This window comes from Ascaphus truei, chromosome 14 (assembly GCF_040206685.1).
Source record: "Ascaphus truei isolate aAscTru1 chromosome 14, aAscTru1.hap1, whole genome shotgun sequence".
In the NCBI taxonomy this organism is placed as follows: Eukaryota; Metazoa; Chordata; class Amphibia; order Anura; family Ascaphidae; genus Ascaphus; species Ascaphus truei.
In genome coordinates, this window is record NC_134496.1 from 21,188,410 (window position 1) to 21,215,133 (window position 26,724).

General features: G+C 53.1%; 1 protein-coding gene across 1 annotated transcript; it reads right to left on the reverse strand.

Annotated features, from left to right (window-relative positions):
- Positions 1 to 10,743: 10,743 nt before the first annotated feature.
- On the reverse strand, positions 10,744 to 24,478 carry MTA2 (metastasis associated 1 family member 2). The gene is given in 17 exon segments (XM_075570076.1): positions 10,744 to 16,287; positions 16,290 to 16,410; positions 17,038 to 17,147; positions 17,149 to 17,193; positions 17,436 to 17,473; positions 17,476 to 17,553; positions 17,716 to 17,805; positions 17,925 to 18,153; positions 18,261 to 18,400; positions 19,533 to 19,630; positions 19,722 to 19,780; positions 20,012 to 20,086; positions 20,940 to 21,128; positions 21,282 to 21,381; positions 21,846 to 21,948; positions 22,071 to 22,188; positions 24,332 to 24,478. Coding segments are annotated over 17 exon segments (1,752 nt in total). The 5' UTR covers positions 24,446 to 24,478; the 3' UTR covers positions 10,744 to 16,242.
- Between the last annotated feature and the right edge of the window lie 2,246 nt (positions 24,479 to 26,724).

The window sequence follows — 26,724 nt, forward strand, 5'->3', positions numbered from 1 at the left end:
CTGGTGTCTCCCTGTCACACTCCCTCCCTGATCCTGGTGTCTCCCTGTCACCCTCCCTCACTGATCCTGGTGTCTCCCTGTCACACTCCCTCACTGATCCTGGTGTCTCCCTGTCACACTCCCTCCCTGATCCTGGTGTCTCCCTGTCACACTCCCTCCCTGATCCTGGTGTCTCCCTGTCACCCTCCCTCTCTGATCCTGGTGTCTCCCTGTCACACTCCCTCCCTGATCCTGGTGTCTCCCTGTCACACTCCCTCCCTGATCCTGGTGTCTCCCTGTCACACTCCCTCCCTGATCCTGGTGTCTCCCTGTCACACTCCCTCCCTGATCCTGGTGTCTCCCTGTCACACTCCCTCCCTGATCCTGGTGTCTCCCTGTCACACTCCCTCCCTGATCCTGGTGTCTCCCTGTCACACTCCCTCCCTGATCCTGGTGTCTCCCTGTCACACTCCCTCCCTGATCCTGGTGTCTCCCTGTCACACTCCCTCCCTGATCCTGGTGTCTCCCTGTCACACTCCCTCCCTGATCCTGGTGTCTCCCTGTCACACTCCCTCCCTGATCCTGGTGTCTCCCTGTCACACTCCCTCCCTGATCCTGGTGTCTCCCTGTCACACTCCCTCCCTGATCCTGGTGTCTCCCTGTCACACTCCCTCCCTGATCCTGGTGTCTCCCTGTCACCCTCCCTCCCTGATCCTGGTGTCTCCCTGTCACCCTCCCTCCCTGATCCTGGTGTCTCCCTGTCACCCTCCCTCACTGATCCTGGTGTCTCCCTGTCACCCTCCCTCACTGATCCTGGTGTCTCCCTGTCACCCTCCCTCACTGATCCTGGTGTCTCCCTGTCACACTCCCTCCCTGATCCTGGTGTCTCCCTGTCACACTCCCTCCCTGATCCTGGTGTCTCCCTGTCACACTCCCTCCCTGATCCTGGTGTCTCCCTGTCACACTCCCTCCCTGATCCTGGTGTCTCCCTGTCACACTCCCTTCTTGATCCTTATCTTGCTTGTATCGTCATGTAGTCTTAGGGCTGTTATATACAGTGTGCAGCCGCGCGTGCCTATGCGAACGCGCGTGCATGTGCCGCATGCTTTTCCTGTCTATAGAGCCGGGAGCTGCAGGAATGTATGTGTGTGTATATGGGTTGTGTGAGTGAAAGGAAGTCCTAAATAAGATTTTTTTAAAGAAAAAAAAAAGTTTAATAAATATTTTTTTTTTTTAGTTCTGCAATCATTGACATTGACACGCACGCACGAAAAGATGATTTTCCTCATCTTCGCCGCTGTCTGTGGCCCTTGTATAGAAAGGCTGAATAACGTCAGCCAACTAAAACTCCGCGCGCGCACATGGCGTAGCACGCGCCCGGCACTATAGAACGTGCCCAAGGCTGCGTTAATAGTGCAGGAGACGCTCGTGACATAAACAAACACTAGGACGCCAACGTATTTATGTATAGTGGGCGTGAGCTCACGCGCGACAGGGGGGGGGGGCGGTGCTTCACGCGACAAGCAAGTTTGAATTTCCCATGCGACAGCCGGTTCACGTGAGCGGTTCGCCCAATGAGAGCCAAACAGCTACGTGACATCACCGCCACACCCCGACATGCCTCCCTGTCGCCTCTGCCTGCGGGACAGGAAATCTCTCCTGCTGCAGGCGAGCGGGTGCTGAGCCGAGGCGCGCGCACGCCCGCTCCCACTATAGCTGAGGACTTATGGTTGATATTGAACTCTCGTTTCTTATTGTGTCAATGTACGCTTCTTCAACACTTTGTCTTAATGCGTGTGTCTGTATGTGCGTGTACGTACGTACGTACACGAGCGCTCAGTAAGTAAAGACACTGACTGATAACAATGACACCGATTTTGAATTAGGGGAACCAAGTAATTATTATTGAAGTATTTAAACTTTATACTTGTTACCATATATGTTTTGTCAATTGGATGTAGCATTGGGCTCCCCTGTCTTTTGTTGTTTACATTTGCCGCGCTCAGTAGCACTCCTTTTGACATAACTAGATATTCATGATGTGGTGGGTGTAGGAGTTTGAGCTAGCTGGGAATGTGTGTGTGAACCCGATTAAATTCCCGGTGTCAGCTCCTTGTGACCTTGGGCAAGCCACTTTATCTCCCTGTGCCTCAGGCACCAACAACATAGATTGTAAGCTCATCTGTGCCGGGACCGTGTAACAATCCTATGTGCTGCGTACCGCGTGCTATACTGTAATTGTGACGCGCTGAGTCCCACTGGGAGAAAAGTGGTATATGGAATAAAGTGTGTGTGTGTGTGTGTGTGTGTGTTTTAAATAATCGATTGTGTTGAGGGTTACACCATTTTTGAGAAAAAGAGGAAACCAAGGAAACAATATTAAAAATAACATGGACCCCGCACTATTTTAGGTTGTGTCAATTTTGGACAGACTGACGAGAAACTCCTCAACTAGGAAGGCAAAAATGGGTAAAATAATCACAATATTTATTAGAGGATTGCCAAATTAATAGCAAAAAATGTAAACTGGGTGAAGTCAGCGATCAATGAAAGAAAAATGAAGGGAAGACAACGTAGCGCTGCCAGGTGTCCAGTATTGAACTGGACTGTCCTGTATATGGACACTCTGTCCTGTAAAAAATGAGGTAATACTGGACATGTACAGTATGTGTATACCGGTGTTACCTCTCTGGACATGTGTGTGTATACCGGTGTTACCTCTCTGGACATGTATGTGTATACCGGTGTTACCTCTCTGGACATGTATGTGTATACCGGTGTTACCTCTCTGGGCGTGTATGTGTATACCGGTATTACCTCTCTGGGTGTGTATGTGTATACCGGTATTACCTCTCTGGGTGTGTATGTGTATACCGGTATTACCTCTCTGGGCGTGTATGTGTATACCGGTGTTACCTCTGGGCATGTATATGTATACCGGTATTACCTCTCTGGACATGTATGTGTATACCGGTATTACCTCTCTGGGCGTGTATGTGTATACCGGTATTACCTCTGGGCGTGTATATGTATACCGGTATTACCTCTCTGGGCGTGTATGTGTATACCGGTATTACCTCTGGGCGTGTATGTGTATACCGGTGTTACCTCTCTGGGCGTGTATGTGTATACCGGTATTACCTCTCTGGACATGTATCTGTATACCGGTATTACCTCTCTGGGCGTGTATGTGTATACCGGTGTTACCTCTCTGGGTGTGTATGTGTATACCGGTATTACCTCTCTGGGCGTGTATGTGTATACCGGTATTACCTCTCTGGGCATGTGTGTGTATACCGGTATTACCTCTCTGGGCGTGTATGTGTATACCGGTATTACCTCTCTGGGCGTGTATGTGTATACCGGTATTACCTCTCTGGGCGTGTATGTGTATACCGGTATTACCTCTCTGGGCGTGTATGTGTATACCGGTATTACCTCTCTGGGCGTGTATGTGTATACCGGTATTACCTCTCTGGACATGTATGTGTATACCGGTGTTACCTCTGGGCGTGTATATGTATACCGGTATTACCTCTCTGGACATGTATGTGTATACCGGTATTACCTCTCTGGGCGTGTATGTGTATACCGGTATTACCTCTGGGCGTGTATATGTATACCGGTATTACCTCTCTGGACATGTATCTGTATACCGGTATTACCTCTCTGGGCGTGTATGTGTATACCGGTGTTACCTCTCTGGGCGTGTATGTGTATACCGGTATTACCTCTCTGGGCGTGTATGTGTATACCGGTATTACCTCTCTGGGCGTGTATGTGTATACCGGTATTACCTCTCTGGGAGTGTATGTGTATACCGGTATTACCTCTCTGGGCGTGTATGTGTATACCGGTATTACCTCTCTGGGAGTGTATGTGTATACCGGTATTACCTCTCTGGGCGTGTATGTGTATACCGGTATTACCTCTCTGGGCGTGTATGTGTATACCGGTATTACCTCTCTGGGCGTGTATGTGTATACCGGTATTACCTCTCTGGGTGTGTATGTGTATACCGGTATTATCTCTCTGGGTGTGTATGTGTATACCGGTATTACCTCTCTGGGCGTGTATGTGTATACCGGTATTACCTCTCTGGGCGTGTATGTGTATACCGGTATTATCTCTCTGGACGTGTATGTGTATACCGGTATTATCTCTCTGGGCGTGTATGTGTATACCGGTATTACCTCTCTGGGCGTGTATGTGTATACCGGTATTACCTCTCTGGGTGTATGTGTATACCGGTATTACCTCTCTGGGCGTGTATGTGTATACCGGTATTATCTCTCTGGGCGTGTATGTGTATACCGGTATTATCTCTCTGGGAGTGTATGTGTATACCGGTATTACCTCTCAGGGCGTGTATGTGTATACCGGTATTACCTCTCTGGGCGTGTATGTGTATACCGGTATTACCTCTCTGGGCGTGTATGTGTATACCGGTATTACCTCTCTGGGCGTGTATGTGTATACCGGTATTACCTCTCTGGGCGTGTATGTGTATACCGGTATTACCTCTCTGGGCGTGTATGTGTATACCGGTATTACCTCTCTGGGCGTGTATGTGTATACCGGTATTACCTCTCTGGGCGTGTATGTGTATACCGGTATTACCTCTCTGGGAGTGTATGTGTATACCGGTATTACCTCTCTGGGCGTGTATGTGTATACCGGTATTACCTCTCTGGGCGTGTATGTGTATACCGGTATTACCTCTCTGGGCGTGTATGTGTATACCGGTATTACCTCTCTGGGCGTGTATGTGTATACCGGTATTACCTCTCTGGGTGTGTATGTGTATACCGGTATTATCTCTCTGGGCGTGTATGTGTATACCGGTATTACCTCTCTGGGCGTGTATGTGGATACCGGTATTACTTCTCTGGGCGTGTATGTGTATACCGGTATTACCTCTCTGGGCGTGTATGTGTATACCGGTATTACTTCTCTGGGCTTGTATCTGTATACCGGTATTACCTCTCTGGGCGTGTATGTGTATACCGGTATTAACTCTCTGGGTGTGTATGTGTATACCGGTATTACCTCTCTGGGCGTGTATGTGGATACCGGTATTACTTCTCTGGGCGTGTATGTGTATACCGGTATTACCTCTCTGGGCGTGTATGTGTATACCGGTATTACCTCTCTGGGAGTGTATGTGTATACCGGTATTACCTCTCTGGGCGTGTATGTGTATACCGGTATTACCTCTCTGGGCGTGTATGTGTATACCGGTATTACCTCTCTGGGCGTGTATGTGTATACCGGTATTACCTCTCTGGGTGTGTATGTGTATACCGGTATTATCTCTCTGGGTGTGTATGTGTATACCGGTATTACCTCTCTGGGCGTGTATGTGTATACCGGTATTACCTCTCTGGGCGTGTATGTGTATACCGGTATTATCTCTCTGGACGTGTATGTGTATACCGGTATTATCTCTCTGGGCGTGTATGTGTATACCGGTATTACCTCTCTGGGCGTGTATGTGTATACCGGTATTACCTCTCTGGGTGTATGTGTATACCGGTATTACCTCTCTGGGCGTGTATGTGTATACCGGTATTATCTCTCTGGGCGTGTATGTGTATACCGGTATTATCTCTCTGGGAGTGTATGTGTATACCGGTATTACCTCTCAGGGCGTGTATGTGTATACCGGTATTACCTCTCTGGGCGTGTATGTGTATACCGGTATTACCTCTCTGGGCGTGTATGTGTATACCGGTATTACCTCTCTGGGCGTGTATGTGTATACCGGTATTACCTCTCTGGGCGTGTATGTGTATACCGGTATTACCTCTCGGGGCGTGTATGTGTATACCGGTATTACCTCTCTGGGAGTGTATGTGTATACCGGTATTACCTCTCTGGGCGTGTATGTGTATACCGGTATTACCTCTCTGGGCGTGTATGTGTATACCGGTATTACCTCTCTGGGCGTGTATGTGTATACCGGTATTACCTCTCTGGGCGTGTATGTGTATACCGGTATTACCTCTCTGGGTGTGTATGTGTATACCGGTATTATCTCTCTGGGTGTGTATGTGTATACCGGTATTACCTCTCTGGGCGTGTATGTGGATACCGGTATTACTTCTCTGGGCGTGTATGTGTATACCGGTATTACCTCTCTGGGCGTGTATGTGTATACCGGTATTACTTCTCTGGGCTTGTATGTGTATACCGGTATTACCTCTCTGGGCGTGTATGTGTATACCGGTATTAACTCTCTGGGTGTGTATGTGTATACCGGTATTACCTCTCTGGGCGTGTATGTGGATACCGGTATTACTTCTCTGGGCGTGTATGTGTATACCGGTATTACCTCTCTGGGCGTGTATGTGTATACCGGTATTACTTCTCTGGGCTTGTATGTGTATACCGGTATTACCTCTCTGGGCGTGTATGTGTTTACCGGTATTACCTCTCTGGGCGTGTATGTGTATACCGGTATTACTTTCTCTGGGCGTGTATGTGTATACCGGTATTACTTCTCTGGGCGTGTATGTGTATACCGGTATTACCTCTCTGGGTGTGTATGTGTATACCGGTATTATCTCTCTGGGTGTGTATGTGTATACCAGTATTACCTCTCTGGGCGTGTATGTGGATACCGGTATTACTTCTCTGGGCGTGTATGTGTATACCGGTATTACCTTTCTTGGCGTGTATGTGTTTACCGGTATTACCTCTCTGGGCGTGTATGTGTATACCGGTATTACTTTCTCTGGGCGTGTATGTGTATACCGGTATTACTTCTCTGGGCGTGTATGTGTATACCGGTATTACCTCTCTGGGCGTGTATGTGTATACCGGTATTACCTCTCTGGGCGTGTGTGTGTATATCGGTATTACCTCTCTGGGCGTGTATGTGTATACCGGTATTACTTCTCTGGGCGTGTATGTGTATACCGGTGTTACCTCTCTGGGCGTGTATGTGTATACCGGTATTACCTCTCTGGACGTGTATGTGTATACCGGTATTACCTCTCTGGACGTGTATGTGTATACCGGTGTTACCTCTCTGGGCGTGTATGTGTATACCGGTATTACCTCTCTGGACGTGTATGTGTATACCGGTATTACCTCTCTGGACGTGTATGTGTATACCGGTGTTACCTCTCTGGGCGTGTATGTGTATACCGGTATTACCTCTCTGGGCGTGTACGTGTATACTAATATTACCTCTCTGGGTGTGTATGTGTATACCAGTATTACCTCTCTGGGCGTGTACGTGTATACCGATATTACCTCTCTGGGAGTGTATGTGTATATCGGTATTATCTCTCTGGGCATGAATGTGTATACCGGTATTATCTCTCTAGGCGTGTATGTATACCGGTATTATCTCTCTAGGCGTGTATGTATATACCGGTATTACCTCTCTGGGCGTGTGTGTGTATACCGGTATTACCTCTCTGGGCATGTACGTGTATAACGGTATTACCTCTCTGGGCATGTACGTGTATACCGGTATTACCTCTCAGGCGTGTATGTTATTACCTGTATTACCTCTCTGGCCGTAGTGACCTGACCGGCTTGGGGGTCCACAGGATTTCCCTCAGCAGGGAGAGAGCAGGACTGTTGTTGGGGGGATGGGCAGCTTCCTGCATCCTGATTGGCTGTTGCTGGGTAATGCAGCCAATCAGTAGATGTCAGGAGCTTGGGGGTGGGGCCAAGGAGAAGAGGAAACAGCATGGAAAGTGGTGTGTATGTGTGTTGCACCCTTCACCATTGTGTCCAGTATTTTTGGAGAAGCCGCCTGGTAACCCTAAACAAGTTCAACACATATAGGTTTGCTAGGATAAGATATTAATTAGAAATGTACAAAGAATAATCATACTAGTAAAGTGGGAATCCCCCCAAAACTCCTGGCTGGGCAACTTAGAATAAACTTAGGATCAATATGATTTTAATTTGACTTGAACACAATCATTAGTGTGTATAGTTAAGATCTTGGATCTGCTTTGTCTGGTCTGGAGCTCTAAATACATGCCTCCATTGTGGATCATGGCAAACAAACCTAGGTGACTTTTTCTGACTGGGTGACTAAGGGAATAGATGAGGGGGAAGCAGTAGATGTAGGTTGCCCAGATTTTAGCAGGACAACGTAAGACCGATGAACAAGTTGCAATGCTTGGGATTGCACTCCTTAGGCGGCAGAATGGATAAGACATTGGTTGAAGGATAGGCGATGTGGTAAAGGGAATGCAGTCAGAGGAGGGGAATGTAACCAGTGGAGTGCCTCAGGGATCTGTACTGGGACCGGGGCTCTTTAATATCTATCAGTGACATTACAAGAGGTTTGCAGGGGAAGGTGTGGCTTTTTGTGGATGATACAAAGATCTGTGACACTAAAGGGAAGGTAAACAAATTGACTACTGATTTAGGTATATCGGAAGACTAGTCAAGGGTGCGGCAACTACAATTTAATGCTAAAAAGTGCAAAATCATGCACTTGGGTCACAAATATCCAAAGGCAGAGTTACAGGATTAATGGCACTACAATGTCACATACAGTGCTATAGAGCAGCGGTGCGCGAACTGGCGGGGCGCAGGATTTTTCTGGGGGGGCACGGGCGGTTACAGAGGCCCCGTGCTCTTCCCCGAGGCAATTAAATGCCGGGGGACCGTGCGAGGTCTCTGCAACTTCAACTTACCATCGTCATGGAAACGCGCATCAGATGACGCTACGGGGTCACATGACCCTCAGCGTCATTTGACGCCAGGTCACTGGGGAGGGGGGCGTGAGCTCTGGAGTCGGCCCGGGGAGCGGGAGGGGGGGCGGCGCAGCAAAAAAACTTTGTGTGCCCTTGCTATAGAGGAAAGGGACCTCAGAATCACTATTTCAACTGGGGGGGTGTGACACATCACCTAGAGTCTGTGTTTAATTCTGGAGACCGTATCTCCGGAAGGACGTAAATAAATTGGAAATTGTCAAATGCCGCCGCGTTGCCATGGCGATGCTCCGTCAGAGACAAGGTAAGGTAAGTTACAGAGGCCTTGCGGTCCCCCAGCATTTAATTTAAATGCTTTGGGGTAAGAGCGTGGGGCCACTGTAAGCACCGCGCCCCCCATGTGTAGGGGAATAGAGGGTCTTTGATGTGTTCTGGCAGATTTGGGTTACTCCAGGTATTGTTTTGCAAAAGTCTCATCTTCAGGAAGGTCAATTGTGCTATTCCCAAAGCTGCCTGCAGCTGTATTTGCCTGTATCCTGATAAGATTTAATTTGCTGATCTTCATACTAACCCTATTCTGGTTTCAAACATTAACCCATCCCTTGCTGGTTAATGCTCGCAGTTTCATTATATTACTCCGTCTCTCTTATGGTGGTCTGTGTTGGGGGTCTTACAGTCCAACAGAAAGGAAACAGCTACGAGTACCCAACTCCCCTCATCAAGGGCCACCAACAGGTCAGGTTTTCAGGATATCCCTGCTTCAGCAGACGTGGCTCAATCAACCACTGAGCCACTGGTTGAGTCCCCTGTGCTGAAGCAAGGATATCCTGAAAACCTGACCTGTTGGTGGCCCGTGAGGACTGCAGTTGCCCACTCCAGAAGAAGCTCTGGTAGGGAGTGAAACATAGCGTCAGGTTTTAGTGACGCCGTGACATCACGAGTTCGACTCCTTACACGGGCGGTTACGGCACCGCACGCTTCCTAATCACTCTGTATAGATTGGCACTCTGCTCATATAAATGATTGAATAGTGAAGGAAGCTATATTTGGAGGTGTAGAATTGGGTTAGATGTCAGCTGTTTAGTTATCGGAGTTACCGTCAATAGGTTTATAAATTCCCTAAGCGGGTAACTTAATTTCTTCCATGAATGACTGGATGGGTGATACTTTGTTACTGAAATCGGTCTCCAGTTTCAATTGTACCTATGGTGTTACAATGCGAGTCTAATCCCGGGTGGCCAACTCCTCAAAGCCACCAACAAGCCAGGTAATTAAAGGATATCCCTGCTTCAGCACAGGTGCCAGTCATTCTGACTGAGCCACCTGTGCTGAAGCAGGGATAGCCTTAAAACCTGACCTGTTGGTGGCTCTTTAGGACTGGAGTTGCCCACTCCTGGTCTAATCTATACTAGCGCACGACATGAATGCGAGTCTGGTCGCTAAGAAACGTTCCTGCTGTGAATGATGGCGCTTACTATAACTGCAGGAACTGCTCCCAGCCAGCGGAAGCATTTCCATCACTACATTAAGCAGTAACATTAGCTTATTGGGCTGGGGAAAGCGCTCTTCCATCTATTCACTGTTTCACATACGTCACTAAAGACATTTTTTTTGTCAAGATGTGTACATCCCTGTTTTATTATTCACTTCCTCACGCCTTCATACTGTTTAGTTTTAGGCAAACTTCTATCACCCAAGTATATATATTTTGTTCTCCCAAGTATCTGGGAATATCACAGCACCAAGTATGAATGGAAATTGATGGATATAAACGCACCTGAGCGATATGGACTCAGAGACTGAATATATTAATAGCCATTGAATATATGAGGCATTTAATTATATTGAGAAGTATATGTCACAGCTACACAATAGATCCCCACGCTAAGGATCTAGATCCCATTGCTGTACGTTAAATGAGAAAGTTTACACTTTACTTGCTTGTGTTCTTTTTGGTTATACTTGTAACAAAGATAGCAAAAATCATAGGTGGGGGCGCATTAATTCAATGAGCTGAACCCCTGTAAAGTACAGAAATAGAACAAGGGTTAGCGCACGCATGGTACCAGAGTCCGCATACTGATTAAAAAAGTCACTTTTAATGAGTCTTCTGAAGAATGCAGATACAGACAGGGCGCAGTTTCTGGGTACAGTATTAAAGGCTGCCAGGATTCATTTAAACCCCGTAGCAGGCGGAGATTCCCATGTGACGCACTTCCATGTGTGTCGGGATGCGTTCCAGCGGGCGTGACGTGGTGGTCATATGTACTGGCCGGGCCACTGTGGACCGCCAGCAATTAGGTTACATGAAAATAATACATTTAATCCTAAAGAGAAATACACCTAACGCACCTAAAAATACACAGTGCAAAACAATACTACAGTCATTTTTTTTGTCTTCAAATAATAACTAGGCATATATACAAGTGTAGCACAGAGCTCTTCACAAAAAGTAATCCCAATCTGAGAATCACTGGAGCATGAAAAGATAAGAATCCATTGGAAATCTATCACAGATTAAAAGAATCGGGTATTACACCATACCAAGTATCAAAAGAACAGAATCAGTACAGAATCGGGTACATGATCAGTAAAAGAATCGGGTATTACACCATACCAAGTATCAAAAGAACAGAATCAGTACAGAATCGGGTACATGATCAGTAAAAGAATCGGGTATTACACCATACCAAGTATCAAAAGAACAGAATCAGTACAGACCTACAAAAAACGGTTTTGTTCATTCCACTCGCTCAGACCTTTTTGGTGCGAGTGTGTCAAGGATTGTGTATCCACCGACACTCCGTGAGAAGTAAAAGGCGTTTGCCCCGTCCCCACCGCCAACCAGCCGACCCAACGCGTCAATCACCAGTCATTTTAATTGGCTAACATTATGTCTGGCCTCCCAAAATGTTTAGCCAGAGGCGCAGTTTTTGGGTACATCAGAACCTCTTCGTGCAGGGGTGGGCCAACTCCAGTCCTCAAGGGCCACCAGGAGATCCCGCTTCAGCACAGACAGTGAAGTCTATGACAGCCACCTGTGCTGAAGCAGGTATATCGTGAAAAGCTGACCTGTGGGTGGCCCTTGAGGACTGGAGTTGGCCGCCCGTCTTAGCCTATACCTGATGGGATATTGATGTTCCCTGATCCTATTTTTAATTGCCCTGATCATTTTTACCCACATATTCTCAGCCACATAGGCACCATAACAGATAAATGACATCAGTTGTAGGTAAACTCCCCCCCCCCCATCTCTTTGATCTTCCCATCAGGACTTGAGTGACATGACTCTCATTTTATCCCATGGTCACCACCCCTTTCCTCTCTCTAATCAACTTCTAAACCATCCCCTCCCCAAACACACACTTTTCTCCCTCCAACACCCTCCCATGCCCATCAGTTTCCAGGTTGGTCCCACACGGCACCTGTTCTTGGCCTAAATACGTGTGCCTTGCAGTACCAGGCCCGGGGGAATAATAGCAGACGGCTGTCAATCACCGCCAGGCATCTGGTGGTCGCACCTATAGCAACGCAGAGGATTCTGGGGTGCAACTGTCGGATGCATGGCAGTGACTGACCACACAGACAAGAGTACAGATCAGGGCTAACGACCAGTCCTCTGAACCGGGAGACATTTTAACATTAGCTTCTGGAGAACGGGTGAGAACTCTGTGACGGTGTATAGAGACGGTGCTTGGCTAACCGCCGGAATCCGCCCCACACACCGCCAACGTATAGCAAATTGTTGGATTGTGAATCCAATGTTAATCTGCGGCGTTCCGGACTATACACCACATACAGAGGAGCGTGTGTCTACATGAATAGGTGTGTGTGTGTGTGTGTGTACACACACACACACACACACACACACACACACACACACACACACACACACACACACACACACACACACACACACACACACACACACACACACACACACAGCAGAACAGGCAGACACAGGGGTCTTTGCAAACATGGTGAAATAAACATTAAAGTTCAATGTTTTGGTCCTATGTGGAACCTTTGTCAAGCCACCCAAACTCCATTTAGTTTCCTTGTTTCACAATGCACCCAGACAAGCTAGAGATGTATGGGGAGCACACGCACACCCCCTCGTGTCCCACACACTGCTCATCTCCTTGCTTTCTCCTGCATATAGACAAGGGGTGCGCAAACTGTTCCCCAAAGCAATTAAATGCCGGGGGACCACGCAAGGCCTCTCTAACCTTGACTCAGATGGCTTAGGCAACGCGGTGTCACATGACTCTGCGGGGTCGAGGCGTCATTTGACACTCTACAGAAGGTAAGCAGGGGGCGCACGAGTACTGGGCGAGAGCAAGCAGGGGGCGCAGGGCAAAAAGTTTGTGCACCCCTGATATAGACGATATAATAATCTCTCTTCTCTCTGCAGGTCCCTGTCCCCTCTGTGTCCCACATGGCTCTCCTCCTCCTCGCCCAGCGGGCTCATGTCCGCCGCCGTCGACGCCCCCCTCAGGAGCGCGTTTTCCGCGCCCGCACGCAGTTCCTGAACCTGCCAGAGGAGGTGGTGATGCAGCGTTACCGACTGCACCCTGCACTCATCCGTGACCTATGCCACCTACTTGAGCGTGACCTGCAGCCGTCCACGGGACGCTCGCACGCACTACCCGTCTATGTCAAGGTGACGGCCGCCCTGGACTTTTACACGTCCGGCACATTCCAGACCCCAGCCGGAGACGCGGCAGGTATCAGCCAGGCCAGCATGTCCCGCTGTGTCACCCAGGTCACAGAGGCCATTGTGCGGCGTGCACACCGCTTCATACGCTTTCCACGGGGGCGTGTCCAGCGCAGGGCAGCTGCCCGCGACTTCCAGAGGCTGCACGGGTTCCCGGGGGCCGTGGGAGCAGTGGGCTGTACTCATGTGGCCCTGAAGCCCCCCTCGGACCACGAGAGCCGCTACCGCAACCGCTGGCGTTACCACTCCATGCACATGCAGGCGGTGTGCGACGCCCGCGGGGCGCTAACTCACATTGTGGCAGAGTACCCAGGATCAGTGTCTGAGGAGGACATACTGGGCCAATCCAGCCTGGGCCACATGTTTCAGAACCAAGGGACAGAGGAGGAGGCTTGGCTGCTAGGTGAGGGGACATGAGGGTTAATACATGGGGGGACGGGGGGGGTGATGGGAGGAGACGGGTTTTGTGATGGGGTGGGGGTGATGGGGGTTTTGAGATGGGAGGAGATGGTTGAGGGGACAGAAGTCTCTCCCCCCCCCACTTACACTTCCCCACACACTGCCTCTCCCCCTCACACTCCCCTTCTCTCCCTCCCAGGGGGTCGCTCTTATACACAGAAGCCTTGGCTCATGACCCCGTTAGAAGCGCCGCTGTCTCCGGCAGAGCTGCAGTATAATTCTGCGCACGCGGCCGCGCTTTCCGTGGTGGCCCGTGCGTTTGGGGCTCTGAAGTCACGGTTCCGGTGCCTGAGCCGGCGGGGGGGCTCCTTGCAGTACAGCCCCCTCAAGGTCAGCCAGATCTTCGTAGCTTGCTGTGTCCTGCACAACATGGCGCTGAGCCACGGCCTGGAGGTGCCCGAGGAAGAGAGAGAGGAGGAGAGCGACGGAGAGGCTAAGGAGGAGGGTAGTGAGGAGGCCGAGCAGGCAAGAGAGGAGCTGCTGAGGAGACACTTCAGCTAGAGGTGAGGGGGGGGGGGGACGGGGGAGAAGCACAGGTCTCTCGTACAAGGGAAGGGAGGAGAGGGAGTGCAGGGGTGTGTGTAAGGGTGGTGGGCGTGAAAGGGGACGGGCGTGAAGGAGCGGGGGACACGAGACGGACGAGGGGCGTGAAGGAGGGTGGACGGACGAGGGGCGTGAAGGAGGGTGGACGGACGAGGGGCGGAAAGGGGGGGGCCACGAGGGGCGTGAAAGGGAGGGGGCAACGAGGGGCGTGAAAGGGAGGACGACGACGAGGGGCGTGAAAGGGGGGACGACGACGAGGGCCGTGAAAGGGGGGACGATGACGAGGGCCGTGAAAGGGGGGACGACGACGAGGGCCGTGAAAGGGGGGACGACGACGGCGGCCGTGAAAGGGGGGGGACGACGAGGGGCGTGAAAGGGGACGACGACGTGGGGCGTGAAAGGGGACGACGACGTGGGGCTGTGAACGACGTGGGGCGTGAACGACGTGGGGCGTGAACGACGTGGGGCGTGAACGACGTGGGGCGTGAACGACGTGGGGCGTGAACGACGTGGGGCGTGAACGACGTGGGGCGTGAACGACGTGGGGCGTGAACGACGTGGGGCGTGAAAGGGGACGACGACGTGGGGCGTGAAAGGGGACGACGACGTGGGGCGTGGAAGGGGGACGACGAGGGGCGTGGAAGGGGGACGACGAGGGGCGTGGAAGGGGGACAACGAGGGGCGTGAAGGGGGACAACGAGGGGCGTGAAGGGGGACAACGAGGGGCGTGAAGGGGGGACGACGAGGGGCGTGAAGGGGGGACGACGAGGGGCGTGAAGGGGGGACGACGAGGGGCGTGAAAGGAGGGACGATGACGAGGGGCATGAAGGGGGGACGACGAGGGGCGTGAAGGGGGAGCAGAGTGTTAAGGGGGAGCAGAGTGTGTAGGGGGAGCAGAGTGTGTAGGGGTGTGTCTCACTTTAAACTCTTTCCCCTGTAAAGGTTTCCCGCCAGTTCATGTGGATCATGCGACTTCCAACAGATGCAGCCGATTGGACAGTAGCCTGATGCCTGTGTTGGAGAACAAATGGTCTTCAGAACAAAACGAGACTCTATTCCATGTGGAAACTTTAAAGATGGCTGTCTGAGCATGTGACCACAGGAGCCAACTAATTACAGGCAGCGATTAGACGGTTGCAGGAGCATCACTTAACCCCTCCTGTGCGAGATCCTGCAGAGGCTTCATTTAACCCTTTCCCTACCAGAGCGTTACTTAACCACGTGCACGAGACCAGAGTATCTGCGTTCCCCTCCCACCTCTTAGTTCAGTGTTACTCTTACCCATCTATCTCCCCCCCTTCTCACATCCCTCAGTCTCTTCCCCCACTCCACACTCGCACTCTCTCGCGCTCTTTCACCCTCACCGCAGCAGTCGTGTCTCTCCCCCCCTCCCCCCCCCCCCGTCCCTCCCGGAGAGCAGCACACTTGGTCTCTTTTCTCCTTTTACTGGTGGATTTTCCTGAATAATTTTTCCGCGTACAAAAAAAAAAAAAAAAAAACTAAAGAGAATAAAAAAAGAACCAAAATTTCTGACTTGGGGGAATGGGGTGGGGGGGTGGGAAGCAGGGGGGCAAGACAGGGGCACGTTACCACGCTCAGGTGGGGGGTTGGGTTACAAGAAGAAAAAATATATATATTAAAAATAGAGGAAGGGGTGGGGGCGCAGAACCTTCCCCCGTCACTGCCAGATACTCATTAGGGGGGGACCTCACACAGACAGGTCAGTTTGGGGTCTCTCTCCCCCCTCAGTCACTGGGCTCACTGGTTCTCGCAGGGTCGGCAGCACTGAAGGGGGCGGTGGGGGTGTGTGTCTGGAGTGGGAAGGTCACTATTTGGGGTCCATTTGGGGGTCCCGCTTCAGTCCTCCAGCACGATGGGCTCACTGGTACTTGCAGGGTGAGCTGCATTGAGGGGGGGCAGGAGGCCGGCAGGTCTGGGGGCAGCGGCACCTTCACCTTCAGGGGCTGATTAGGACGACGAGCAGCTCTCCTCATCTCCATGTGAGACAGGGACTTCCTGAGGCACCTACATGGGGGGGACGGGACAGTGTGACGGGTGTTCAGAGACTCCCTGAGGCACCTACTGAGGACGACAGGACAGAGTGGCGGGGGGGACAGGGGCTTCCTGCAGTGAGACGGGCGGGACTGTGGGACAGAGTGACGGGTTACTGGGGGGGCACAGGGTCTTCCTGCAGAGTGAGACGGGCAGGTCTGGGGTACAGAGTGACGGGTTACTGAGGGGGGGACAGGGGCTTCCCTGCAGAGTGAGACGGGCAGGTTGGGGGGACCGGACAGAATGACGGATTACTGACGGGGGGGACAGGGGCTTCCTGCAGTGAGACGGGCGGGACTGTGGGACAGAGTGACAGGGGTTACTGGGGGGGGGGCACAGGGTCTTCCTGCAGAGTGAGACGGGCAGGTCTGGGGGACAGAGTGACGGGTTACTGAGGGGGGGACAGGGGCTTCCTGCAGAGTGAGACGGGCAGGTTGGGGGGACCGGACAGAATGACGGGTTACTGAGGGGGGGACAGGGGCTTCCTGCAGTGAGACGGGCGGGTCTGGGGGACAGAGTGACAGGGGTTACTGAGGGGGGGGGGGCACAGGGTCTTCCTGCAGAGTGAGACGGGCAGGTCAGGGGGATAAGAGATGTTACCTGGTGTCCTTCGTAGCCACAAACACCACAGGATTAGGAGCATCGGCTATGTTGAGTTTCTGTCTCTTGACGTTGGGCTGGGAGCTGGAGCGGACCCCCTGAGGAGAAGGACCGGCCATTGGCTGAGAACGGGGGGACCACCCCCACCCCGGACACCTGTATACAGAGAGAGAGGTGTATATACACACACGAAGGAGGGGGGTGGGGGTGTATACTATATGTTATAGATGGACGAGGGTGTGAGTACAGATATATATGGAAGGGGGGGGATATATATATATATATATATACACACACACACATATACAGTGAGAGGGAGGTGTGTGGGTAACCACATTTACATACATTTCCCCCGCCCCCACGTCAGTGTGTGCAGTACTGGTAGTATTAATACTCACGGTATCGTACGCTCTCTTGGTGGGCAGCGCACTCAGACTCGGCTCTGTGTCAGTTGGTTCCTGTTTATCGGGGTCTTTGTCCCACGAGGGGTTTTTGGTTTGAGGGGAGCCTGAGCCGCTGAGAGAGGAGGGGGGGGGGTTAAAGGGGATGCGAGGTCGGAGGCGAGGGTCAAAGGGGGAGGCGAGGTGGGTTCAAAGGGGGGAGTGGGGTGGGGAGGGATCAAAGGGTGAGAGGTAAGGTCAGATGTAGATTGGAGGGGGGAGGGGTTCAGTTACTCACCCAGCTCCTTCACGATGGCTGCAAGGGGGGGGCGCACGAGAGGGAGGATTTTCAGTGGGGTCTTTGCTGCTTTCGGGAGCCGAATAGAACCTGTGGGAGTAGAGACGAGTGAGAGAAAAGAAGGGGAGAGCGAGCCACTGAGGAGGGGGGAGAGAGACCTCTTTGAGAGGGGGCTGTGAGTGGGGCGGTGGGTGGGTGGGATCCCTCACACTCTGCCTTGATAGAGTTGGAATTGATGGGAGCGTAGGGCCGGCGTGCGGCTCTCCGCGGCTGCAGGATATCTCTGCACATGCGCCGCGCGATACGGGTCAGTTTGGTGGTCTGGAGGAGGAACGTTTGCCGATTCTTGGCAAGCAATTTAGCGCGGTTGGCACTGGTGGTGTACGGGGACAAACTCTGAGCTTCCGGGCGAGAGAGGTGACCCCGAGAGTGAGGCTCCTGCGGGGACACAGAGGGAACAACAAGGTGAGGATCACGGGACAGGGAGGTGACAAGTCAATAGGGCGACAATGACAGTACAGGGAAGTAACGGGCTGTGCTATTACCCCCACGCTCCGCGCTGCCCCTTCCAGCTGCGTTGGAGTTTTCAGCCCCCCATACTTCTTCCAGTAGATCCAGCAGGAAGCGCAAAGACGACACTGCATGTTGGGGGGACCCCAGGCATACCACTGAGCAGAGACTGTGGCTGGAGGGGGAGAAAGCGAGGGAGTGGAGGGGCGGGTGTCAGAGGGAGAGGGAGTGGAGGGGCGGGTGTCAGAGGGAGAGAAAGCGAGGTAGAGTAGGAGGAGGAGAAGAAAGGGGGGGGTAGGGGGAGGAGAGGGGGGGTAGATCAGTGGGAGAGGAGGGGGTGTCAGAGGGAGAGGAGGAGGTGGTGTCAGGGAGAGGAGGGGCGGGTGTCAGAGGGAGAGGGAGTGGAGGGGCGGGGTGTCAGAGGGAGAGGGAGTGGAAGGGCGGGTGTCAGAGGGAGAGGGAGTGGAGGGGCGGGTGTCAGAGGGAGAGTGAGTGGAGGGGCGGGTGTCAGAGGGAGAGGGAGTGGAGGGGCGGGTGTAAGAGGGAGAGGGAGTGGAGGGGCGGGTGTCAGAGGGAGAGGGAGTGGAGGAGCGGGGTGTCAGAGGGAGAGGGAGTGGAGGGGCGGGTGTCAGAGGGAGAGGGAGAGGAGGGGCGGGTGTCAGAGGGAGAGGAGGGGCGGGTGTCAGAGGGAGAGGAGGGGCGGGTGTCAGAGGGAGAGGGAGTGGAGGGGCGGGTGTCAGAGGGAGAGAAAGGAGGTAGAGTAGGAGGAGGAGAAGAAAGGGGGGGTAGGGGAGGAGAGGGGGGGTAGATCAGTGGGAGAGGAGGGGGTGTCAGAGGGAGAGGAGGAGGTGGTGTCAGGGAGAGGAGGGGCGGTGTCAGAGGGAGAGGGAGTGGAGGGCGGGTGTCAGAGGGAGAGGGAGTGGAAGGGCGGGTGTCAGAGGGAGAGGGAGTGGAGGGGCGGGTGTCAGAGGGAGAGTGAGTGGAGGGGCGGGTGTCAGAGGGAGAGGGAGTGGAGGGCGGGTGTAAGAGGGAGAGGGAGTGGAGGGGGCGGGTGTCAGAGGGAGAGGGAGTGGAGGAGCGGGTGTCAGAGGGAGAGGGAGTGGAGGGGCGGGTGTCAGAGGGAGAGGGAGAGGGAGAGGAGGGGCGGGTGTCAGAGGGAGAGGAGGGGCGGGTGTCAGAGGGAGAGGAGGGGCGGGTGTCAGAGGGAGAGGAGGGGCGGGTGTCAGAGGGAGAGGAGGGGCGGGTGTCAGAGGGAGAGGAGGGGCGGGTGTCAGGGAGCAGATGGTTTAAGGTCAGAGTTCACTCACTGTGGCAGCTTTCACAAGTCAGACCCTTCTGGAATCCGGCACCATTAAGTCCGGGTTTGGATCCTACTGAGATTATCTGGTTGGGGTTGGGTTTGGTACTGAAGAGGAAGAGATGCGAGATATAAATACACAGACACACAGACACACAGACAGACACACAGACAGAGACACTATTCCTGTGACACTCACTAGGTGGGGATATACACTTGTTTCAGTTTGCTGTCCGCCTCCGCTGCCTTCAGACGTTTCTACAGGAAGACGTGGAAAGAATGAGAAGGTCTAACACCCCACACGCCCGTCACTTACCCACCGTCACACATCCACGGTCCACACACCCCTCAACGGGCCATCAGTCACTTACTGCTCATCATTCACCCATATCTATTATTCCCTCTCCCTGATCAGGCCCCCGCACCACCATAATACACCCCCCCCCCCCACAGCTATCCCCCCTCCCACAGCAGTCCCCTCCTCCTCACCTGTTGGATATATCGATCGGTGGTTTTCCACATGTAGTAAAACTGAACAATGCTAGCAAGAGATTTCCAGGGGAGCTGAAGGCGAGAGAGATGTGTCACACTATCCCCCCCCGGCATCATCACACACTGTCCCCCCCCCCGGCATCATCACACACTGTCCCCCCCCCAGCATCACACACTGTCCCCCCCCCCCAGGCATCACACACTGTCCCCCCCCCCCCCCCCCCCCCGGCATCACACACTGTCGTCCGTCCGCCCCCCCCCCCTGGCATCACACACGGTGTTCCTCCCTCCCCCCCCCCCCCCCCGGCATCACACACTGTCGTCGTCGTCCCCGGCATCACACACACTGTCCCCCCCGGCATCACACACACTGTCCCCCCCCCCCTGGCATCACACACACTGTCTCCCCCCCCCCCCCCCCGGCATCACACACTGTATTCGTCGTCGTCCCCGGCATCACACACTGTCGTCGTCGTCGTCCCCGGCATCACACACACTGTCCCCCCCCCCGGCATCTCACACACAGTCCCCCCCCCGGCATCACACACACTGTCCCCCCCCGGCATCACACACACTGTCCCCCCCGGCATCACACACACTGTCCCCCCCGGCATCCCACACACTGTCCCCCCCCTCCCGGCATCCCACACACTGTCCCCCCTCCCGGCATCCACACACTGTCCCCCCCTCCCGGCATCCCACACACTGTCCCCCCTCCCGGCATCCCACACACTGTCCCCCCCTCCCGGCATCCCACACACTGTCCCCCCCTCCCGGCATCCCACACACTGTCCCCCCCGGCATCCCACACTGCCCCCCCCCCAAACACACACTGCCCCCCTGCATCACAATGTCCCCTTCCCCCGTGTCACACCATCATCCCCCTTCCCCCCTCACCAGTCGCACACTCCCCAGAGTTACTTACAAAGTCCTGCCGGATGTCATTGAAGTCCTTGCCGTATTTCTCCAGTGCCTCCTCAAACAGCATGGCCTCCGATGCGGACCACTCCTCCATCTCATCCCGGCACAAAACCGGCCCACCCTGAGGGACCAGCGTGGACATCGCACGTGCAAGGTCATAACCATTCCTCTGTAAGGTGTCCATGGCATGGAACTAGAGAGGGGGAGAGAGAGTGATGGAGGGGGCCAGAGAAGGGGCGGGGGCAGGAGAGGGGTGGCAAAAGAAGGGTTCGGGGGATGCGGGCGAGAGGACGAGAGAGAGGGGAGATTTGAGAGAGAGACTGAAACAGAACGACGTGGGACTCACCAGCGTGATGTCACGAGATGCAGCCGCTGCGCTCATGTGCAAGCTGGGCTGTCTGATCGAGCTACTGCAGTCTAACGCTCTCGCAAAAGTGCCGACGGCTCTAGAGAGAGGAAGACAGTGTTTAACAGAAAAGTAAGGCGCGGGTGCATATAGGGAGGTGGGGCGCGGGTGCATATGGGGAGGTGGGGCGCGGGTGCATATGGGGAGGTGGGCGCGGGTGCATATGGGGAGGTGGGGGCGCGGGTGCATATGGGGGGGTGGGGCGCGGGTGCATATGGGGAGGTGGGGCGCGGGTGCATATAGGGAGGGTGGGGCGCGGGTGCATATAGGGAGGTGGGGCGCGGGTGCATATAGGGAGGTGGGGCGCGGGTGCATATAGGGAGGTGGGGCGCGGGTGCATATAGGGAGGTGGGGCGCGGGTGCATATAGGGAGGTGGGGCGCGGGTGCATATAGGGAGGTGGGGCGCGGGTGCATATAGGGAGGTGGGGCGCGGGTACATATAGGGAGGTGGGGCGCGGGTGCATATAGGGAGGTGGGGCGCGGGTGCATATAGGGAGGTATACCTGGCCACCACCAGAAACTGGTCGATCTGTCTGTCCGTCAGAGGATTCTCTGGATCCCAAACTTTCATCTCCATTTTCTGCTGGTTCCTGTTATCTGATTCCCCTGGGGGGGAGAAGAGGGTCCGAGGTAGGAGACAGGTCAGGACTGAGGTGAGAGGGAGGGGAGGCGAGAGTGAGAGAGAGGAAAGAGGAGAGAGAGCAGAGGGTCCCCCCCATGCGGCTCACCCTCCACAAGCTGGTCGGGAATATCCGCCTGATACTTGGAGCCGACGCGGATCTCGCCCTGATCGGCCAGGAGGGTTTTCTGTACCGGGTCAAACACCAGGGAGTAGAAGAAGCAATCCTAACACAGGGAGAGACAGCAGAGTGTAAGGGGGGAGGGAGGGAGGAGTATGGAGGGATGGGGGAGAAAGAAGCTGGAGATATGGGGGGTGGAGGGGAGGGAGAGAATATGGGATGGGGGGAGGGGGAGAGAGAGAATATGGGGGGAGAGAGAATATGGGGGGGGGAGAGAGAGAATATGGGGGGGGAGAGAATATGGGGGCGGGGAGAGAATATGGGGGCGGGGAGATAATATGGGGGGGAAGAGAATATGGGGGCGGGGGAGAATATGGGGGCGGGGGAGAATATGGGGGGGGGGAGAGAATATGGGGGGGAAGAGAATATGGGGGGGGGAAAGAGAATATGGGGGGGGAAAGAGAATATGGGGGGGGGAAAGAGAATATGGGGGGGGGAAAGAGAATATGGGGGGGGGGGAAGAGAATATGGGGGGGGGAAAGAGAATATGGGGGGGGGGGAAAGAGAATATGGGGGGGGAAGAGAATATGGGGGGGGGAAAGAGAATATGGGGGGGGAAAGAGAATATGGGGGGGGAAAGAGAATATATGGGGGGGGAAAGAGAATATGGGGGGGGAAAGAGAATATGGGGGGGGAAAGAGAATATGGGGGGGGGAAAGAGAATATGGGGGGGGAAAGAGAATATGGGGGGGAAAGAGAATATGGGGGGGAAAGAGAATATGGGGGGGGAAGAGAATATGGGGGGGGAAGAGAATATGGGGGGGGGGAAGAGAATATGGGGGGGGGAAGAGAATATGGGGGGGGAAAGAGAATATGGGGGGGAAGAGAATATGGGGGGGGAAGAGATATGGGGGGGAAGAGAATATGGGGGGGAAGAGAATATGGGGGGGGAAGAGAATATGGGGGGGAGAGAATATGGGGGGGAAGAGAATATGGGGGGGAAGAGAATATGGGGGGGCGGAAAAGGGAATACGGGGGGGGGGGGGAGAATACAGGGGGGAAGAGAATATGGGGGGGGAGAGAATATGGAATATGGGGGGGGGAAGAGAATATGGGGGGGGGAAGAGAATATGGGGGGGGGGAAAGAGAATATGGGGGGGGAAAGAGAATATGGGGGGGGAAAGAGAATATGGGGGGGGAAAGAGGAATATGGGGGGGGGAAGAGAATATGGGGGGGGAAGAGAATATGGGGGGGAAGAGAATATGGGGGGGAAGAGAATATGGGGGGGGAGAGAATATGGGGGGGAAGAGAATATGGGGGGGAGAGAATATGGGGGGGAAGAGAATATGGGGGGGAAGAGAATATGGGGGGGAAGAGAATATGGGGGGGAAGAGAATATGGGGGGCGGAAAAGGGATACGGGGGGGGGGAGAGAATACAGGGGGGGGGGGAAGAGAATATGGGGGGGGGAAGAGAATATGGGGGGGGAAAGAATATGGGGGGAAAAGAATATGGGGGGAAAGAGAATATGGGGGGGAAAGAGAATATGGGGGGGGAAAGAGAATATGGGGGGGGAAAGAGAATATGGGGGGGAAGAGAATATGGGGGGGGAAGAGAATATGGGGGGGGAGAGAATATGGGGGGGGGAGAGAATATGGGGGGGAGAGAATATGGGGGGGGGGAAGAGATATGGGGGGCGGAAAAGGGAATACGGGGGGGGGGGGAGAGAATACAGGGGGAGAAAAGAGAATATGGGGAAGGGGGGAAAGAGAATATGGGGGGAAAGAGAATTGGGGGGGGAAAGAGAATATGGGGAGGGAAGAGAATATGGGGAGGAAGAGAATATGGGGAGGGAAGAGAATGAATATGGGGAGAAGGGGGAAGAGAATATGGGGAGGGAAGAGAATATGGGGAGGGAAGAGAATATGGGGGGGAAAGAGAATATGGGGGGGAAGAGAATATGGGGGGGAAAGAGAATATGGGGGGGGAAAGAGAATATGGGGGGGAAAGAGAATATGGGGGGGGAAAGAGAATATGGGGGGGGAAAGAGAATATGGGGGGGGAAAGAGAATATGGGGGGGGAAAGAGAATATGGGGGGGGAAAGAGAATATGGGGGGGAAAGAGAATATGGGGGGGGAAGAGAATATGTTGGGGGGGAGAGAGAATATGGGGGGGGGAGAGAGAATATGGGGGGGGAGAGAATATGTAGGGGGGTGTCTTCTGTAAGGGAACTCCCCCCCACCGTTACCTCTTTCTCCAGATACTGCCCTAGGAGGTCCGTCTCATTCAGCAGAGTTACACTGCACTTCCCCCTGCGCAACAAACACATGGAGATGCAAACAGAGCTCAGAAGTGTATTCATAGCTATATACCTGCATTGCGATACATGTAACACACACACACACACACACACACACACACACACACACACACACACACACACACACACACACACACACACACACACACACACACACACACACACACACACACACACACACACACCTCTCTCCGACACTGAAGAACAGTGCAGAGGGACTAAATCTAGACATCAGAACTTACATTTTAGGTGCTGGGCATTTCTCCAAGCCTGTACCTTCCCGTCTCAAAGTGGCGGGAAGGTGGCAACGGGTGCTCAGGAAGATGTATACAGATGCACTAGTGCTCGTAGGTTTACCCAGACTATCAAAGCTTGTACTTTTTATACCAAAAAAGGGGGCTGGGGGGGGGGGGGGGCAAAAACTCACGTCTCAGTTAAGCTCCCCCCCCCAGCAGCAACAGCCACCACCACCAGGGAGCATTTCCTCACCTCAGGCGGCAGCAGTGTGCCTGGGGGTTAGGGAGCCCTCAGATAGAGCGCACCGGCCAATGAGAGCCGTGGGGGAGAGGGGAGGGGGGGGGGGGAGGGAGACACTGGCCATTTAGACCCGTGGGAGGGCGGGCGGACAGACCAATCAAATTGTCTACAGGGACTCACAAACAATGCTGAGTTTTATATGTATAGATAAATGTCCCTGATGTGCAAGGCCTGTTTAAAAGATTTACTCAGCGGCTTTAAGCATTGATAAGTTGGTATGTTTGAATATCAAAAGGTGTTTCCCCCCCCCCCCCCCCATCTTAACTCTGTGCTGTTTATTGACCAACTGGAACAAGCTGATTTATTGGGGAGGGGGAGGGTCATGTGACTGCTTTAGCTGTATAAAACCAATACCCCTCCTGCATTTGCAGGCACTGCATTGGCAATAGATTGTGAGGCTTTTAAGTGAGCTATACAGTTAGACTATAGTTGGACTAAAGGTGACTGGGGACTGGACCCTTCTACAAACTCTTCTACACATGGCAACAAACGGTGAGCTATTCTGATCACACTATGACCCCTGTTTAGTCTGCGCACACACACACTTGGCTCAAAACAGCTCCATGCAGCATTACCTACCTCTGGCATAATGAACCTGCTTTTCACCTCCACTTTGTTCTTTCTCATGGCCTCATTGAAATGTTATTCTCTCTATCCACTACAAACGCATCTCTCCTGGCCCACGCCCAACATCACCATACACCCTGGATTACTCAAAAGCCTTGCACTATCTACTGAATGTTGGTGGAGAACCCTGAAAACCAGCACACCAACCACCGCACACTCAAATGGCAAACATCATAAAGTAACAACTTGCAAACAACTACTCAAATTTCTACTCATACTATTACTCTCTTTAGCAGGTGATATTGAACCTAACACAGGTCCTCCCACTTCAACTCTGTCCCATACCCCTGAGAATACCCCATTCAAATTCCAAAAAGGGCTATCTCTCGCCCATATATATATCTGGAGTCTGCTGCCCAAACTGGATGAACTAAGGGCATGGTGCTTTATGCATAAACCCAAAGACATTGTTCTTACAGAAACATGGCTAACCCCTAAAACTCCTGATGCACATATTGCCATTCAGGGATACTCCATTTTTAGGAGAGATAGGTCAAAGAGAGGAGGAGGGGTGTTATTTTATATTGCAGACACCTTACAATTTACACTGTTAAATTGCCTGTTTGAAATCCTAGTTGGCAGAATCTGCCTCCCCTTCTCTAAGCCCGTCCTGATTGCTGGCATCTACCGCCCCCTAAAGCCCCTCTACAATCTCTGACTGATATCACCCAGTTTCTTGGCTCCATTTCCTCTCAGAATGAGAAGAGTGAGCTACTAGTTCTTGGGGATTCCAACTTCAATTGGCTTGACCCTAAAAACCACAAAATCCACACACAAATCAAGTCGCTTAACCTATCGCAACTCATTTCCCAACCCACACGAACAAACCTGAAATCGCACAACCATTCCTTGCTTGACTGAATTCTCTCCTCAAATCCCAGCAGAATCCAATCCTCTGGCATCCTTCCTGACATTTTCAGTGACCATGCAATAGTGTACTGTGTAAGGAAAATTAAACCGCCCCAATCAAGCCCTAAAGTTCTCCTCACTAGAACATTTAGAAACTTTAATCCACAACAGTTTCTGGCTGACCTTACCAACTGCCCTTGGCACAGAATAGATTTAATTCCTGACACTGATTCTGCGCTCGACTATTTCCAATCCGAGTTCTTAAAACTCTGTGATACCCATGCTCCACTACGCAGAATAAGGGTACG